The 18313-nt window shown below is 38.9% G+C and overlaps 1 protein-coding gene across 2 annotated transcripts in view; it reads right to left on the reverse strand.

Moving 5' to 3' along the window:
- Window positions 1–18313, reverse strand: part of FAT3 (FAT atypical cadherin 3) — a 481838-nt gene that overhangs the window by 101589 nt on the left and 361936 nt on the right. For both annotated transcript variants that reach the window (XM_072969021.1, XM_072969020.1), the window contains exon 6: window positions 13210–13349. In XM_072969021.1, coding sequence (XP_072825122.1) covers window positions 13210–13349 — 140 coding nt within the window. The remainder of the gene's footprint in view (window positions 1–13209; window positions 13350–18313) is intronic.

Raw genomic sequence — 18313 nt, forward strand, 5'->3', positions numbered from 1 at the left:
TTGACACCAAAACCAGACAAAGACACCTCTCCAAAAAGAAAATTACAGGCCAATATCACTGATGAACACAGATGCAAAAATCTTCAACAAAATATTAGCAAACTGAATCCAACAATTCATTAAAAGGATTATGTACCCATGATCAAGTGGGATTTATCTCAGGGATGGAAGGATGGGTGGTACAATATCTGCAAATTATTCAACATGATCCACCATTTTAACAAACTGAAGAATAAAAACTATTTGATCATCTCAGTAGATGCAGAAAAAGCTTCTTACAAAATTCAACACCCACTTATGATAAAAATTCTCAACACAGTGTGTGTAGAGGGAACACACCTCAACATAATAAAGGCCATATATGACAAATCCAGAGCCAACATCTTACTCAATGGTGGAAAACTGAAAGCATTTCCTTTAAGATGAGGAACAAGACAAAGATGCCCACTCTTGCCACCCTGACACAACACAATGTCAGAAATCTAGCCACAGAAATCAGAGAAGGAATAAAAATTTTCAATTGGAAAAGAAGAAGTAGAATTGTCACTGTTTGCAGATGACACAAAACTGTATATAGAAAGTACACCACGACCAGAAAACTACTGAAACTGATAAAAAATTCAGTAAAGTTGCAGGATGCAAAATGAATATACAGAAATCTGCTGCATTTATATACACTAACAATGAACTATCAGAAAGAGAAATTAAGAAAACAACCCCATTTACACTTGTATCAAAAAGAATAAAATACCTAGGAATACATCTAACCAAGGAAACAGAAGACCTGTACTCACAAAACTATAAGACACTGATGAAGGAAACTGAAGACGACACAAACAGATGGAAACATACACCGTGTTTCTGGATTGGAAGAATTAACATTGTTAAAATGATACTAACCGAGGCAATCTACAAATTCAATGCAATCCCTATCAAAATACTATTGGCATTTTTCACAAAACTAGAACAAATAATTCTAAAATTTGTGTGGAAACAACAAAAGATCCTGGCTAGTCAAAACAATCTTGAGAAAGACGAACAAAGCTGAAGGCATCATCCTCCCTGATTTCAAACTATCCTACAAAGCTACGGTAATCAATGAAGTGTGATACTGGCACAAAAACAGAGACACAGATCAATGGAACAGGACAGAGAGCCCAGGAATAAACCTACACTTACATGGCTCATTAATCTATGACAAAGGAGGCAAGAATATACAATGGGGAAAAGTCAGCATCTTCAATAAATGGTGTTGGGGAAACTGGGAAGCTATATGCAAAAGAATCAAACTGAACTACTTTCTTACACTATATACAAAAATAAACTCAAAATGAGTAAAAGCCTTAAATGTAAGACCTGAAACTATAAACCTCTTAAAAGAAAACACAGGCAGAACACTCTTTGATATCGGTCTTAGCAATGTATTTTTTGAATATGTCTCCTTAGGCTAGGGAAACAGAAGCGAAAAAGGCCAAAAACAAAAACAAATGGGACTACACCAAACTGAAAAACATTTGCACAGTGAAGGAAATCATCAACAAAACAAAAAGGCAGCCCGCTGAATGGGAGAAGAAATGTCCAAGATATATTTGATAAGGGGTTGATAAGCAAAATATATAAAGAACTCACACAACTCCACATCAAAAAAAAAAAAACAACCTGATTTAAAAATGAGCAAAAAAAACTGAACAGATGTTTTTCCAAAGAAGACATACAGATGGCCAACAGACACATGAAAAGATACTCAACATCACTAATAATTAGGGAAATGCAAATCAAAACCACAGTGAGATACCACCTCGCATCTGTCAGAATGGTTATTATCAAAAAGATCACAAATAACAAATGTTGGTGAGGATGTGGAGAAAAGGAAACCCTTATGCACTGTTAATGGGAATGCAAATTGATGCAGCCGCTATGGAAGACAGTATGGAGGTTCCTAAAACAATTAAAAATAGAACTACAACATGATCCAGCAATTCCACTTCTGGGTATTTTTCCAAAGAAAACAAAAACACGAATTCGAGATGACATATGCATACCTATGTTCACTGCAGCATTATTTACTATAGTCAAGTTATGGAAGCAACCTAAGTGTCCATCAACAGACGAATGGATACAGAAGGTGTGAGATATATATATATATATATGTAAAGTTACTTAGAATAGCTATTCCCTGTGTAGATATGCTCCCAATGGGGCACACACACAAGAATACTACTCAGCCACAAAGAAGAATGAAATCTTGCCTTTTGTGACAATATGGATGGACATAGAGGGAATTATGCTAAGTGAAATAAGTCAGAGAAAGATGAATACAGTGTGATTTCACTAATATGTAGAATCTGAAAAAACAAAACAAACATAAAACAGAAATAGACTCATAGATATAGAGACCAAACTGATGGTTGCCAGGGGGAGAGAAGTGGGGAGATAGATGAAATAGGTTAAGGGGATTAAGAGGTACAAACTTTCAGTTATAAAATAAATAGGTCACAGGGATGTAATGTACAGCCAAGGAAATATAGCTGATTAATATTATAGTAACTTTGTATGGTATCAAATGCTAAGTAGACTTGTTGTGTTGACCATTTTGTAGTGTATAAAAATGTCAAGCCACTATGTCGTGCACCTGAAGCTAGCACAATATTGTGGGCCAATTTTACTGCAGTGAAAAACAAAACAAAACAAAACAAAAAGCAATATTCAGGTGCCCAGCAAGGTTTTTACTTAACCACGTTCTTTTTACATGTGTATCTTCTTTCTCCCATGATGAAATTTCTCATGCTCAGTGACATCATCATAATTATTCACTGCTTTATCTAAAATACATGCACAAATGTCTCTAAATAACACCAACATTGTTATTATAATTACATTACAATTATGGTCATTCAAAATAATGTAATATTATTTTTGTCCTTAGGATGTATCCCACTAAGGATACACAGTCAAATTAGTATGTGTAAAGTTACTTAGAATAGTTATTCCCTGCATAGATATGCTCCCAATGGGATATATATATTCATTTATTTTCATTTACTTTCAAATTTTAGACTTGCTTTTGTTTGTTTGTTTTGGAGGGGGAGGTAATTAAGTTTATTTATTTATGTATTTATTTATTTAATGGTGGTACTAGGGATTGAAACCATGACCCCGTGCATGCCAAGCATGCGCCCTATCACTGAGCTATACCCTCCCCCCAGTAATGTTATGTTTTATCCATCTATTCTATTAATATAAACATAGTGTAAACGCTTCCCCTCAGCTGGTGATTTCACTTAACATTGTATCAACAGTTCTCGGTTGAGAATGACTTTGTCTCCTAGAGACATTTCACAATGTCTGGAGATATTTCTGATTGTCACAACTTGGAGGTGAGGGGAGTTTCCGAGATCACAGTGGGTAGAGGTCAGGGCAGCTGCTAAACGTCCTACAATGCACCGGACAGCCCTATATCATGAAGACCACGTCACAGCAGCCCAGAGATACTCTTCGCAGGTAGGATAGATGTATCACAGGTAACTCAATCAATCCTTTGTTGATGTTCATTTAAGGTGCTTCCAATTTCGGTCTCAATATGAATGTGCAATGAAGAGCCTTGTGCCCATGTCTTTTCATATTTTTGCTAACATATATTTGGGTCCCTAAAGTTGGGATCGCTGGATCAAAGGAGAAGTGCTTATACAGTTTCGTTAGCTACTTCCATGTTCTCCAGCCATTAGTTTTACCACTTTGCATTTCTATAGCAATATATGAAAACGACTGTCTTCCCACAGCCTTGGCAACATAGTCTGCAGTAAAACTTTAGGATTTGTGGCCAATCTGATAGATGAAAAATGGCATCTCAGTGTATTTTTAATTTTCCTTTCTCTTATTACAAGTGAAGTTGAGCATCTTTCACATGTTTAGAGCCATCTGCATTTCTTTTTTCTGTTAAAACTACATTGGCTTATTCTTCTATAGGTTAAATGGCCTTTTTTCCCTTTATTTTGAAAACGTGGTGATATGAATTGCAAATGTTTTCAATTTTGTGATTTATTTGCTCATGGTGATTTATTTCCTTTTATTTTTATTTTCATGTAGTTGAAGACATCATCTTTTCCTTTACTGTTTCTGGATGGTAAGTCTTCATTTGGAATATTTTCCACAATTCCAGGTTATAGATGATCACACTTTTTTTTTTAAAATAGAATTTAAATGTTTTTCTTCTTACATTTACATCTCTAATCCATTTGGAATTTTTCTTAGTATATCATGTGAGGAGCGAGTCCAGTTTTTTTTTTTTTTTTCCCACATGGCTTTCCATTTATTTCAATGCCACTTTGTAGAAGATCACCACTTCCCCACTGGTTTGAGCAGCCACTTTTACTGTTTACTAACTTTACATATGCAAATGGTGTATTTCTGGCTTTTCTATTTTGTTCCACTGGTTTACCTGTCTTTTCATACATCAACATCAACACGATTTCCATTATAGAGGCTTTATAGTGTTTTTTCTTCAGTTTTACTGAGATATAATTGACATAAAATCGTGTATAAGTATAAGCATAAAGCATAATGGTTTGACTTAACATACATCATGAAGTGATTATTACAACAGTTTAGTGAACATCCATCATCTTATATAGATACAAAATTAAAGGAATAGAAAACAATTTCTTTGTGAAGAGAACTCCTGGGATTTACTTTCTTCACAAATTTCATGTATAACATACAGCAGTGTTCACCTGTCATGTTGCACATCACATCCCTAGTACCTTTGTATCTTATAACTGGAAGTTTGTACCTTTTTACACCTTTATCCAATTCCCCCTCCCCATACCACCCGCCTCTGGTAGCCACACATCTGATCTCTTTTCCTATGAGTTCGCTGTTTATTTTTGAAATATAATTGACCTACAACACTATGTTAGTTCCTGATGGACGACACAGTGATTTAACATTTCCTTTCTAATACATTTTAATTGTTTGGGAAAGTTAGGCCTTCTTTTTGTTCTTTTTCAGGATTCTTCTGGCTATTCTTGCTGGTTGTTCTTCTAAATGAATTTACAATCAATTTATATAGCACTTGACAAAAATTTGATAGCGTTTTAAACTGGGATTATGCTAAAAGTAGAGGTTAATTAAAGGAGAACTAATTTTTTACCATGGAGTCTTCCTATTCAAGAACATAGTTTGTCTTTTTCCATTTGTTCAAATCTGTTTTGTTTTTCAAGGGAATTTTAGTTTCCTTCAAGTAGGTTTTGAATACTTTTTAAAGTATATATATGTGCTATCATCAATGGGGCTTCATTTTCATTATATATTTCCACCGTTTTTGAGGGTTTTTTGTTTCTTTCTTTCTTGGTGGGGGATGGGCTATACATGTAGGCTGTTGGTTTTGAATGTTAAGTTTACTTTACCTGTCATTTTACTAATTTTCCCTATCATTTGAAGCAGTTTTTCCATTCATTGCTCTGAGCTTTTCAGGTATATAATTACACTACATGCAAATAGAGATCAGTGTGCCATTTTCTTTACAATTCTTACAACACAAATTGCTTTATCTTAGCTAACTGCATTGGCTAATACTTACAGCACAATGTTAAATAGTAGTGGAAACAGAGATATTCTTGTCTTATTCCTGACTAATAAGAAAGCCTTTAGTAATTCTTAACTAAATAACATGCACGCATTTGGCTGCATTCTAAAAAAATTATTTACTTTCAGAAATAGATTTAGTCAGACCATGGTTGTTCTTACAAATGACTGTACGTTAGCCATCACTTTGGTAGAGATGTGCTTTTTCTGAGTGAGAGAAAAAGGGCAGTGCTATGACCTCTGTGCCAGGAAGCCTTGCCAGCCGAGTGAGCCTGACCTGGGAACAAGCTTTGCTTGTAGTTTACGGTAGAAAAAGGTTAGAGGAGTGTGCCTGTAGAATTTTAGTATTGTTTTCTCTCTACTATATTTGGAAAGCCATACTAGAGTCTTTGTCAATTCTTTTCCTTTAAAAAGTTCAAGTTAACTTAGTCAAGATGCTAAAATATTTGTGTTCACAGAGGCAGTTATATTAACGGGATAAAAGTCTTTCCAGCCAGCAAGCCTGCCCTGACCTTCCTGAAGTTTCAAAGTTGATGTGTTCTTGAAAAGCTTGCCTCTTTCTGCTTGCTTTGTCCTGAGCCTGATCTACAGTCAGAACAAGTGTTTCTCTGTAAAAGACTTCCTTTTCCTCATTTGCTTTTTATTTCCCACAGTTGGGGCCATTTGTGAGCTCCTGAACTAGCAAACAAAGCAAAGTAACTCTCAAAGATGTTGTGTTCAAAATGGTCATTGAAAGGCCTGAAGAGGTACAATGGACTCAAAGCAGGAGGAAACCTGAGTGTGGGAAGCCTCTTCAGAGCGGGTTTCAACGCTGCGCACCGCAAACACTTCGGGTTTTGCAGGCTCGTCTCAGCCAAGTCTGGGTAGACGCCAAGCTTGGCTTTACAAAGGCTCGAGGCATGAAGTGTCCAAGGGGTAAGTGAGAGGGTAAGGCCTCTGTCTTTGATTAGAGCCAATTAAATCCTGAATTACTGAAATTCTGCTCTGCCTCTGTGGGCCCTTCAAAACCATATTTAAAACATTCTGTAGTTGTGATTTTAAGGTTGACACTGTGTATTCTCTTCAAGCTTACGAATGTTTTGTTTTTGAACACATGAGGAGAAAAACCATGTTGGCCTGTGCTTGTTTCACAGCTTATAAACCTGTCTCACATTCATTTCTTACACTTTAGTATCTCTAGTTTACCAACGAGGAAAATGAGAATCAGAGAAGTTAAGGGATGTGCCCAAAGTCACAAAGGCGAGGCCACGTTCAGACCTGGGTCTCACGGAGCCAAATCCTATATTCATTCCATTACACCATTTCCACATGCACTCGAATTATACACACGTTAGCTACAAATGTACAGAACATAAATGTCACCAAAGATGTGTGCCAATGTTAGGTACTGTGCTCTGCAGAAATCCTAATTGGCAAAACAGCTAACAGACGTGACCATTCGCACTTCAGGAACATTAGTCATGGGATTATATTGTTCTGAATGGAAAGTTCCCTGCTGCCTTTAAAACTGGAATCCATTTAAAAAAAAATTTTGATTTACTCATAACTTGTCAGGCACAGATATATTATATGCAGTGAGAGCTTATCATTTTTTTTAACAGAAAGTCTCACGGCAGAGTTGGCCTGCTGCCTTAATTCATCTATATAATTACTCTTGTTCCAGCATTGTCCTAACTGAAATACATGAGGAAGCTTCGGGCCACTGCCTTTTCCACCTGCTAACAGGGAGATGATGTTAAAGGCGATGAAAGGAAACCCTAGGTGAGGTGGTCCTTTGGGAGTCCCTTGACCTAGGGGTCATGGAGCAGCATTAGCAGAAGTGATGTGTTTCTCCCCGCTACCCTCCTTTAAGCAGGTGCAAAGTGGAGGGAAAGGGTAAGACAAAGTCCAAATCTTTAAGGTAAAGTCTGCTTTCTAAGGAAAGAGGCCAGTTAGGAACTCCCAACGCATCACTCAGAGATCAAAGAGGGAGGGAATGGCTACTGAGGGCCAGGCTCACCCAGGAATGCACACCGCAGACCTCCCGGCCCCAGAGAATGCAGACCCGTGGGCAGGAAGGCTTTGCGATCAATCTCAATTGACTGCCTTCGTGGGTGTAAGAAAAGTGGAGATTACCTGAAAGAGACTTTTAATCTCGGGTTTGGCTGTGGAGCATACAAATACAAGTTGATTTTCATATCTTTATAAATCAAAGCAGGACCCGAATAAGAAAAGTCTATTAAAACCGCAAAAGCACGTATCACAAGTCCCTGAACCAAATCAGTGTGATTTTTAGATTATTCTTTGGGCGTGAACATCTCTGCTGCTTTCGTAAATAACAATAAAAGCCACATACATAGTATTTTATAGTTAGTAGGTAGGTCTATTTTTCCAATTTTCAGTTGAGAAAAGACTTCAATAATAAAACCTGCGTGTGTCTAACACGTTGCAGATCTCAAGATAGCTCATAATACCTTCTTTTCTTCTTACAACAACCCCTGAGGTGTGTGAGATCTTATTCCTATTATGCAGAAGAAACGGAGTCTCACAGAGACGGAGCTACCTTCTGTGGTAACACAGACAGCGACTGGTTCAGTGCGGACTTGAACTCGGGTCACCTGATTCAGGGTCGGTGCTCCTTCCATGAGATCAAATGCTTCTCCTGATGAATTCAGTTGTATGTATAGATATGGAGGGGAACGTTCCTGCGATGGTATCTGATTTTGAGAAGGAAGAAGTGGGTTTGTATCTCTTGACTTGTGTACACCTAGGGCACCCACCTAACACGTCTGCGCCTCAACTTCTCACTGGAAAAATAAGTATAATGATAGAACTTGATTTAACTATTCCCAGGGTGACAGGGACATGAAGCTGAAGATGAGACTTGGTAAGACTTATTATGCAAATGACGGGTGTTACAGATTACTGGTCTTTCGGAAGAGCCAGGCTGTAGATTTGTTTAAGTGTACTGTGAGTTATTTGCGACCATTCCATGATAGTGTATGTGTAGAAGCTGGGAGTCAGCTTTTAAAAATGCGGGATAATTCTTGGAACACAGAAAGCACTCAGAAATGTTGGCTGGTTTTAGGCAAAGAGAAGGCTGTCAAAAAGCCATCAAAGGCGGCCATCCTGGGAGGGGTCCTCAGGAACCAGGAACAGCCCATTAACATCCCCAGGGTCTGGGGAGCCCACACAGCCCTTGATAACGTCTGCATAATTTGATCAGCATTGACAGTGCCTCAATGAATCCCCACGATACAAATGCTCAGAGACACTAAGAGAGAACAGCAGTAATAATAGCAGTAGCTAGTATTTACTGAGTACTTATTACACGTCGACCTCACGCTAATACTCTGTATATGTAAACTCATGTAATCCTCACAGCAACTCTGATGATGTAGGTGTTGGTACCCCCATTTTACAGATGAAGGGACTAGGGTGCGGAGAAATTAAGTGACTTGCACCGACTGAAGGTGACTCACCTAGTAAGGGCGAGAGTTGGGACTGGGACACAGATTTATTGCTACAAAGCCCATTTTGTCAATTACGAGGCTTTGTTATACAAAGTATAACAATATCCCTCATAAAGTCAACAACTTCTTTATACAGAGGCCCTTACCAACTTGCCAGGAGGCTTTTGTAAATGTTGGGATGCTCTGTTCTTGCGCTTGGTACCTGAGTCTTCATGACTTGAAATCCAAAGAACCATTTTACATTCTGTACTCGCACTAGACAGTCTCGGGGAAGAAAAATTCGTCACCAGATATTGTAGCTCTGAGGCACAAGGACCCTAGGCGTTGGGAGAACAGGACAGAACTGAAGATGAAAAAAGGGTTCTCATGTAGACACAGAGGTCCCCGAGGCTCTGATTTATTTGACATTTGTGAAGTGAAATTCAACAGGTTGTTTATGGTTGATTTGAAGCCCGTCTCGTACCATGTTTCATGGTTCCAAGTGAACAAAGTAGAGAAAAGTTCCCCAAAAGAAACTGAACAGGTGTTTTGGGGCTACAGGACATTTTAGTTACATGGTGAAGAATCTCTGTCTGATGGTAAATATTTAAGTTGCCTTGGGTCATAGGTTGGAGCTTGCGTTAGTGGTTTAAAAGAAATCTAGAATGCCTTTCCTTTCCCCAAATATCCTTTTGTGAAAAAACGTCCTTGACATTGAGGGCTTTGACTAATTCAGAAACTGCTCCTTTCAATGCCGCCAGAGGAGCTATGGAACATGTGAGCAGAGGCCTGGTGGACAGTGGTTGGCGGGGTCTTCAGGCCCAAATACAGCTGGACAGACAGAATATTGGTTTTCTGATTGTAGTAAGGACTGCACACAAGTTTATGCTTTGGAAATTGTTAGTTCTCACTTCTTGAGAAGGTCATGGCCCTGGAGACATGGAGTGACTTGGAAGCTTTTGACAAGAAAATCTCTTGATGCTCTTTATTAATCTACTGAGCTTGGCCTTACCCAAGGGGAACCTCCAAGCTCACCCCAGTTCTCTAATTCCTGGACTGCTCTGGAGATAAGGCTGATTGTACATGAGTCTGAAGTAAGATCAACAAAAGAAAATGTGAACCATGTGTATATTCAAAGTCTTATAATATATGCTTCTATATTAATTTTTAAAAAGTGGGTTCATATCAGTCTTCTGGGCTTAAAATGGAATCACTGTGACCTCAGGCAACTAGTGCAGCTCCTTGCTCTAATAATTCTAATTCTAATAAAACTCTAATTTGAAATGATACATACACCTCAATGTTCATAGCAGCAATATTTACAATAGCCAAGACATGGAAGCAACCTAAACGTCCATTGACAGAATGGACATTTATCCAGAAATGGATAAAGAAGTTGTGATACACACACACACACACACAATGGAATACTACTCAGCCATAAAAAGGAAATAATGCCATTTGTAGCAACCTGGAGATTGTCATACTAAGTGAAGTAATCCAGAAAGAGAAAGACAAATACCATATGATATCACTTGTATGTGGAATCAAAAGAAAAAAAATGAGACAAATGAACTTATTTACAAAACAAAAAAAGATTCACAGACACAGAAAACAAGCTTTCGGTTACTGGGGAGGGGGTGTGGAGGGATAAATTGAGTGTTTGGGATTTGCAGATACTAACTGCTAAATATAAAACACAGCAAGGTCCTACTGTATAGCTCAGGGAACTTTATTCAATACCTTGCAATAGCCTATAATAAAGAAGAATATGAAAAGGAATATATATATATATATATATATATATATATATAACTGAATCACTGTGCTGTACACCAGAAACTAATACAAGATTGTAAATCAACTATACTTCAATAAAAAAATGGGGAAAAAAGTGCATGCATATCAGTCATCTGAGTTTAAAATGGAATCACTGTGACCTCAGGTATCTAGTGCAGCTCCTTGCACATGGTATGAACTCAAGAAATATTCGTGGAATAGATGCTGTTAAATGATTTCCCATCTGGTCCTAATGAAATTCTAAGATAAAGGTTTCATAGGTAATTTTTTTTTCAGTTAACATAAATCAGTTGTATGTTTTGGAGACTCAGCATCCCTGCCTTGTAGACCCTGTTGAAAATGTAGAATCTATGATTCATTCATTCACTCTAAAAATATTTAACATGTATCTATAACATTCTGGGCACAATGAATCACCATGTAACTCAACTGTTATAAGACCTTGGAGAACAGTATGAGATGAACAGGGTTCCACGCTATATTTGTATTGTATTCAAATACATCTTATGTTTTTCAGCGGTGCTAAAAAGCTGAAGTTGGATATGCGAACACATGTCTAATTTAAAAAGTCTAATTTAAGTTCTCACTGAAAATGAATTAGCACTAAAGATTTAGCAATACTACAAGTGGGTTGTTTTGTATTGGTCTTTGGGGCTTGCCTTTAGATTGTGTGATTCCCGTAGGATTTCAACCCTGGGGTCCTTTCAAGGTGTCTCTAGGTTAGTCTCTTTTATTTCAATTTTTCAATTATATTAAATTTTTTAGGGAGACTAATTAGGTTTTTTTGCGTATTTATTTATTTATTTACTTACTTACTTATTTTTAATGGAGGCACTGGGGTTTGAACCCAGGACCTCATGCAAGCATGCACTATTCCACTTGAGTTATCCCCCCACCCCTCTAGTTCAGTCTTGAAAATACCCTGAAGTAGTCTGGGGTAATGTTTATTGTCTCAGCTGGGGTAACGTCGAGAGTGGATGGCACACTACTGATAAATACACCAGGGCACTGATAAATACACTCAGGTAAACAGGGTGGTGTGGTCGTCCTCCGGAAGGGCATGGGTTGAAGGGTGAGGAGTTGAAACCCACTGGCAGCCTTGTCAAGGGCATGCGCTCCCCCTTTCTGGGTTTCAGTTTATTCGAATGAAAAGTAAAAGGGTTGTAGTGAAACAAACCCTACTCTTTCCTTCAAATTCCACCCCTTCATGATCACAAACAGACTCAAAGGGAGGTCTCATCATGTCTCTCAAAGAGCTTCGAACGCGAGGCAGCTGGGTAGACAAGCACAGAAAACCCTCCTCCTCTCCCCTTTTTCAAACCACGTAGTTACAAAAGCTTGCATCATATTTTACATACGTCACCACTTGCTTACTTCAAGGGCCGGCGAATATTTCATCTTTGCTAACTGAAGCACTGTGTTGAGAAGGATTCTGAGGCCACATCTGGCCTCAGCAGGGAAAAAAAGAATGACAAAAACCCAAGACACTCTCATCAATTAGTGATGGCTTCTGGGATCATGGGAACAGGAGAGAGAGGTGGGGAGGGTGGGAGGGGTTACGGGCTACATGTGTGTGCCAGTCTGCAGGTGCTTAGGTCTCTGGTGCTAAAATATAAAACAAAAAATTCTGGCATGTAGGTAGATCTGCCCCATATTGACATCTAACATTGTGCTGGTCTCAGCCAGAGATTTTTCTCCTCTTCCTTGCTCTCAGTGCCTTTTCATAAGCACTCAGGTAGCACAGAATAAGCGATGGTCCTCAACCTTGGCTGCATGTTAGAATCATGTGGGCCATCTTGGGGTGGGGCCCAGGCTGCCCTGGTTTTAACACCCCCACGTCCACTACCAGGGGATTCTACTGTGCAGCAAGGACAACGAACCAATGGCATAGGGGCTAGGACAGGAGAGGGGGGTCAGGGCACCCGGCTATTGGTCCTCGGTTTGTTAAGTTGAGTGACCCTGGATATATTACATAGTTTATGTTAGTTTGTGAATTGGATTTGGACGCAGGTATTCTGTATCTGTGACTGAAATGTGAGATGGTGAAGAACATCATGGTGTGTTAACTCAGACAATATAGATGTTCTCCTTTTTGTAAATTCAAGGAAAGCTGACTTTGTTGTCAAAGAGATTAATCTACAGTAAATGATCAGGAAACAAATACGTATCACTCTCCCACGCATGAACAATCACGATTTCTTGCAAGAGGCAGTTAAGTTATATAACACTGTTGATAGAATCCTTTGCCTAGGCTGTTCTCTCAAATGCTTTTTTTTTTAAACACTCGAAATTCATGGACATAATTTACAACTTTCAACACATATTTTAATTGCTTGTACCTCTGACTTTTGCAGACTTCTCAGCACTCCCGCTAGTTAGTAATTTGACATCTTACCTGAGTGACAGCAACATTTGTCCCATCGGTGACTTCCACAGTCATATTATAGATAGACCTCTGCTCTGCGTCCAAAGGTTTTGCAATGACAATGGTGCCAACACCCTTCTCTGCGTCAAAAGAGCTGTCAAAATTGCCCCCTGACGAGTTCACAAAAACAACATGAAATTAGCATATCTGAGAAGTTATTACATGTACTGAAGCATATAGCTTTAAAGGGAGCTCTTAAATAGAAATGGTTTTGGACAGGCATCCCCATGGCTCAATTTGGTACATCTCAAACGGGACCCTTTATTTCTAACTTAATTCATATTTCAAAACACAGCCTCTACAATGCATCACAAATGTCACAAAAAAAGAACGTATTGCAAAAAATCCCCTCAGCGCTAATGCTACACTAATGATGCAAAAACCGGCTCCATAAAGTATTTAGAAAGTCCCTTCAACCCCTTGTGGCTTCTGGACTAGGAATTTGTAGACCCTTTGCCTTTCAAAAGTAGATTAAATTCTAAGTAAACAACTAGTCCAGTTATTATTAACAAAAACAAGTAGGCATTTTTAAATCTATTCCAGGATTGATGGTAAACATTTGGTAGAGGTCAGATGCCCTCAATTAGATGTCAGAAATAAAATTATAAATACTAGAAAAGTGGGAAAAAGCAACAAGATTGAATTTCATATTAAAAATTCTGTATCTGCAAGCTGGGATATTTATAGAAAAAAATTTTTTTTTTTGCCATCTTCATAGTGTGAATTATTTTTCTCCCCCCACAGTGGAAAGTTTACGGTCAGATTTACAAAATGAAATTTGGAAAGAAGGAAAAGGAAACATCAGCTTATGTAATATCAACTTAGCAAACAATCCATATAAAAGGTTAGAAAACTTTATACCCTATTCCCCCCGGGCCAGGTATAATCCACAATCTGTGACGAATGTGCTTAAGACAACATAGATTTTGCTGAAATTACTGTAGATGTTTCCATCTCCATGAACCAAAGCGTGGTTTATGGTCTTTCCCAAAATGAAAGGGTTTTTTGTTTGTTTGTTTTTTGTTTTTTAAGGGGGAGAGAAGATGTTGGTGTAAAGGCTGGAACGATTTTAATCACATACCAGTACATGTTCACAGGCTCTATTTATTTTTGCCGGGAATTCTGTAATGTCAATGACTTTTGTTCCTGGACAGTAATTTTATTTAACTACAGCACACAGGCCAGTGCATTTATTGAATTTCATACTTTAGAAAAGAAATCTTGCCTTCTCTTTCTTTGCATTTCATTTTGCTGATCAATGAACAACAATATATAGAATTTCTAGGATATTACAATTAAAAATGGGCGGATGAATTAAGGGAGAGGAGAATTTTACCTGAATTACTAGAATTTGACGTATAGTGACATGAAATAAGTAATGTGATGTACTTAAAAAAAAAAACCTGGTCACATATATTTCAAATACTTATGGCTTGCAGCTGTCATATACACTTAAGATTATTTAATCACTAGAGAGAACATAATTGTCCTTGACATTTAATTAAAGTTATGGGATACGGGGGTACCAGAGGACTGCTTGGAGATGATGTATTTTTCAAAAATTTCATCTAAAAAGAGACTCATCTTCCAATTAATATCTTTAATTGATTTACTGAGGAGCACTAAATGTTAACTACAAAAAAAAAAATCTTTTGAAGAAGTCGATAAGGAGAAAGGGGAGGAAATCTCGGCTGACATGGAAGCAAGCCTTAGGTCACCGTGCCTCTTTCAAAGGGAATGTTTCATGTTGATAACCACATGAAATGAAATGTGAGGCTGATTCAAGGGTCTTCAGCAACTGCCCTAATGAGCAAAGAAAAATCATTTGCTACCAAGTGGTACAGTCTAGAAAAAAAAAAAAAGAAACTTTGCCATGGAAACTTTCAAAGAAAGGACATAAAATCACCTGAGTGTGCAGAAGGAAAGATAAGGAAGCAACTTCTCAAGCCATTTCTGGTCGGTATTAAATTGTATCTTCTTTTTTTTAACTTTTTGTTTGTTTGCTTTTTGGTTTTTTATGGTGAGGGAGGGAATGAAGTTTGTTTGTTTATTTATTTAATGGAAGCACTAGGGATTGAACCCAGGACCTTGTGCATGCTAAGCATGCCCTCTATCACTGAGCTATACCTTCCCCTCAAATCATATCTTAAATCATACTTAAAATCACCTCTAGAATGAGTTCCTAACCAAAAGTTTTACTTTTTTAAATCTGAGGACCATGATTTTTGGGTGGTGCAGTGGGGAAGAGGTCATCTTTCAAAGTCAGTTAATGTAGACGGTGAAAATTTGTAGGTCAAGGTGAAATAGAAACTATGCGCAAAACTTTGGTTTGCTCCAGTTTAAAGATAAATAAAAATGAAATTTAGAGAACATGCAAGCAAAAGTATCCAGTTACTGTTTCAGTGGGGGCATTTCTGTATCACTGCCTGAGAGTCACTCACATTTTCCTCGGGGCCCTATGCAGAAACACAGCATCATTTCATGTGCTTAGTGACATCAAATTTGCATATTTTACATATGGCATATAGATTGTGTGCTTTCTTATCAGTCATTTTTTTATATGAAAAAACATTTTGGGCTACTTTTATGGTGGTAATTTTTATAGTTCTCTCTCTTCTTATGTGTGTATTTGTGTGTGTGTGTGTGTGTGTGTATCTCCCCCATTCACTTTTATTGTTTCAAATACTCCAGACCAGAAAGCTTTAAAGGAGCAGGGGAGACAAAGAGAAAGCAGGTCACGGCGGGCTTGGGAAAGCCTGTGTCTCTCTGTCCATCAGTGCGGCTAGCAGCCTGCTGCTCACTTCTAGGGCGTTCGCCTCTAGTTAAACCAAGATTTCATGCAAAACAAGGTTTCCCAAATCTTCCTAAGTTTTAAAATGAATTTCTGACAAGGGACGCAGAATCCAGACCAGCAGTTCACCATCAAACCTCTCGCAATTTAATCACCTACCACTTAAGCCTCCCATTTCATAAATGACTCTGTCTCTCTCCCCCAGGCCTCATTTTTCAGGCTCCCTTTTAGCCTGAAAGGTGATTTCATTTTGTAGGAACCCACGTCCAATTCATCTGGGGTGCGACTCTCGAATGGAAGGAGTCTGCTTCCACGAGCAGCATTCCGTTTAAAGAAGATGTGCTTCCTCAGAGCCAGTAACACAACATGCAAAGCCAGAGTGTGCTGGTGCAGCAGCGCTGGGCTCCACAAAGGGGTGGGGAGAAGGGAGGACACCGCCGAGCCGGTCTGATTTCAACAAAGTGGGAAATTAGAGAAGTCACAGCCTGAGCGTTGCTGCAGGGGTGTGCGGCAGAGATGGTTCAAAGCGAGGTTGTGAACAGCCCACATAACAGATCATTCACGTCCGGGACATTTCTCTTTGACCATTTTCGGTCAAGACGGGTGTTAGAGAGTAAACAGAGAGCACAAGAGGCATGTTGGATTTCTACAGGATTCTAAAGGTAAACATCGCAAGTCAGAATGTCCCCAAAAGCTTTAAAAATGGGACAGAAATGAAAATACTTTCAGCCAGCAGTAACTGCTGGAAGGGGCCGGGCAGTAGGGTGTTGGGGCATGATTTAGTTCAGTTTTTCTTTAAAGAGTCACCATCTCTCCCTAATGAGATCCAATGCTGAATATCATACAGCTTTTCCTCTGGAGAAGCTTCCAGGCCTCTCCCCTAGCTACGATTCAAATCCGATCTACGTGCAATGGTAAAAATATCAACCAAAATCTAGTAGCCACTGAGGGGGACGAGTTCTGTGATAAGCTTCCAAAACACTGAGCTGCTGAATCTCAATGAATTAAGGGAGTCGTTCACAAGCTTTTCATTCAAGTTCAGCACGTACACCAAACTTAAGCAACAATGCTGAACACCAGTTATATGGTTTGATCGTGAATAATTCTCTGCCTTGGAATGAAGCAAGCACAGTACGGGGCTAAAAACGAATATTTACACGGCAGGCCGGAGGTGCGGCGTGGAGGTCGGAAACAGTGGTAGGAAGGAAAATCTTTTCTAGAATCTGGTTTATAAAATTCCTTTTCTTAAAAACAATGAATAGCGAAGGTGTTTTAGGTTTTCTATTATTTTCCTAAAGTCTCTTCAGGTGTGCTCCTATGGGCTGCATTGTTTCTTTGGACAAAAGAGAGCCCTGTCTGGGATCCAGTTAGGAGAAATGAAGGGTTTGATGTCAACTGAATGACTCTGAGCAAGTGTCCTCCTGAGGGAGGAAGCGCTGTATGAGAAATAGGACACAGACATGGCTCCTCTCGGGAGGGATGGGTAGAGTTTTGTGATGAAGAAACCTGGCCATTTGGTTAGAAAAGATCCAGAGATGTTCTGTGCTCGTCAAGGAGCAGGGCTGCTGCGCACACCATCAGAGCTTAACTTGCCTATTTGATCAAACCCTCAAAAGGGATGGATGGCTCCACTGGGGACAAGGTTCAAGAAGGACAGGTGTAAGCTTAGAGACAGAAGCAGGCAAGAGCTGAGATTCCGCAGGAACCTGTGATGAACTAAGGGCCAGGCGGTCTTCAGGTACCTGCAGCACAGAAGTGAGCTGGACCTCTGTGCCACCTTGCACCATCACAGAATGATTTTCAAAGGACAGCCTTTCTCCTCTCTAGACATTAGGTGAGGCAAATAGTGATATTTTCAGTGTTCACTATTTATAAGAAAAACGTTTTTCTAGTCTAAGTCAGGGGAAGAGGTAGAAAAGTGGGTGGCGGCACCCCACCCCCATCAAAATGTAGGTAAAGAGGAATTGTTTGAAGCGTGTAATAACGGTGGTCTTTATAATACAAATATTTGCCATTGGAATGCAGATACAGGGACCGAACTGTGAACCAGATTGCGTGCACATTAGAGAGTATGTAAATCAGGAAACTGCTGAGTTGAAATCCTGGTCTCCTGAGAAGTGTGAAGATATGTGATAAAGCCACAAAGGATTCTGGGTTATTTTTGTTCCCTTCATTTTCTTTCCCTTTTAACACAGAGAAGGAACATGCTGTGCATTGGGCTGTTTAAACACAGAACAGCTGAACTTTATTATGTTTCCTTTTAATTACAGCTTTCTTAACTCG

The sequence above is a fragment of the Vicugna pacos genome, chromosome 10 (assembly GCF_048564905.1).
Source record: "Vicugna pacos chromosome 10, VicPac4, whole genome shotgun sequence".
Lineage (NCBI taxonomy): Eukaryota > Metazoa > Chordata > Mammalia > Artiodactyla > Camelidae > Vicugna > Vicugna pacos.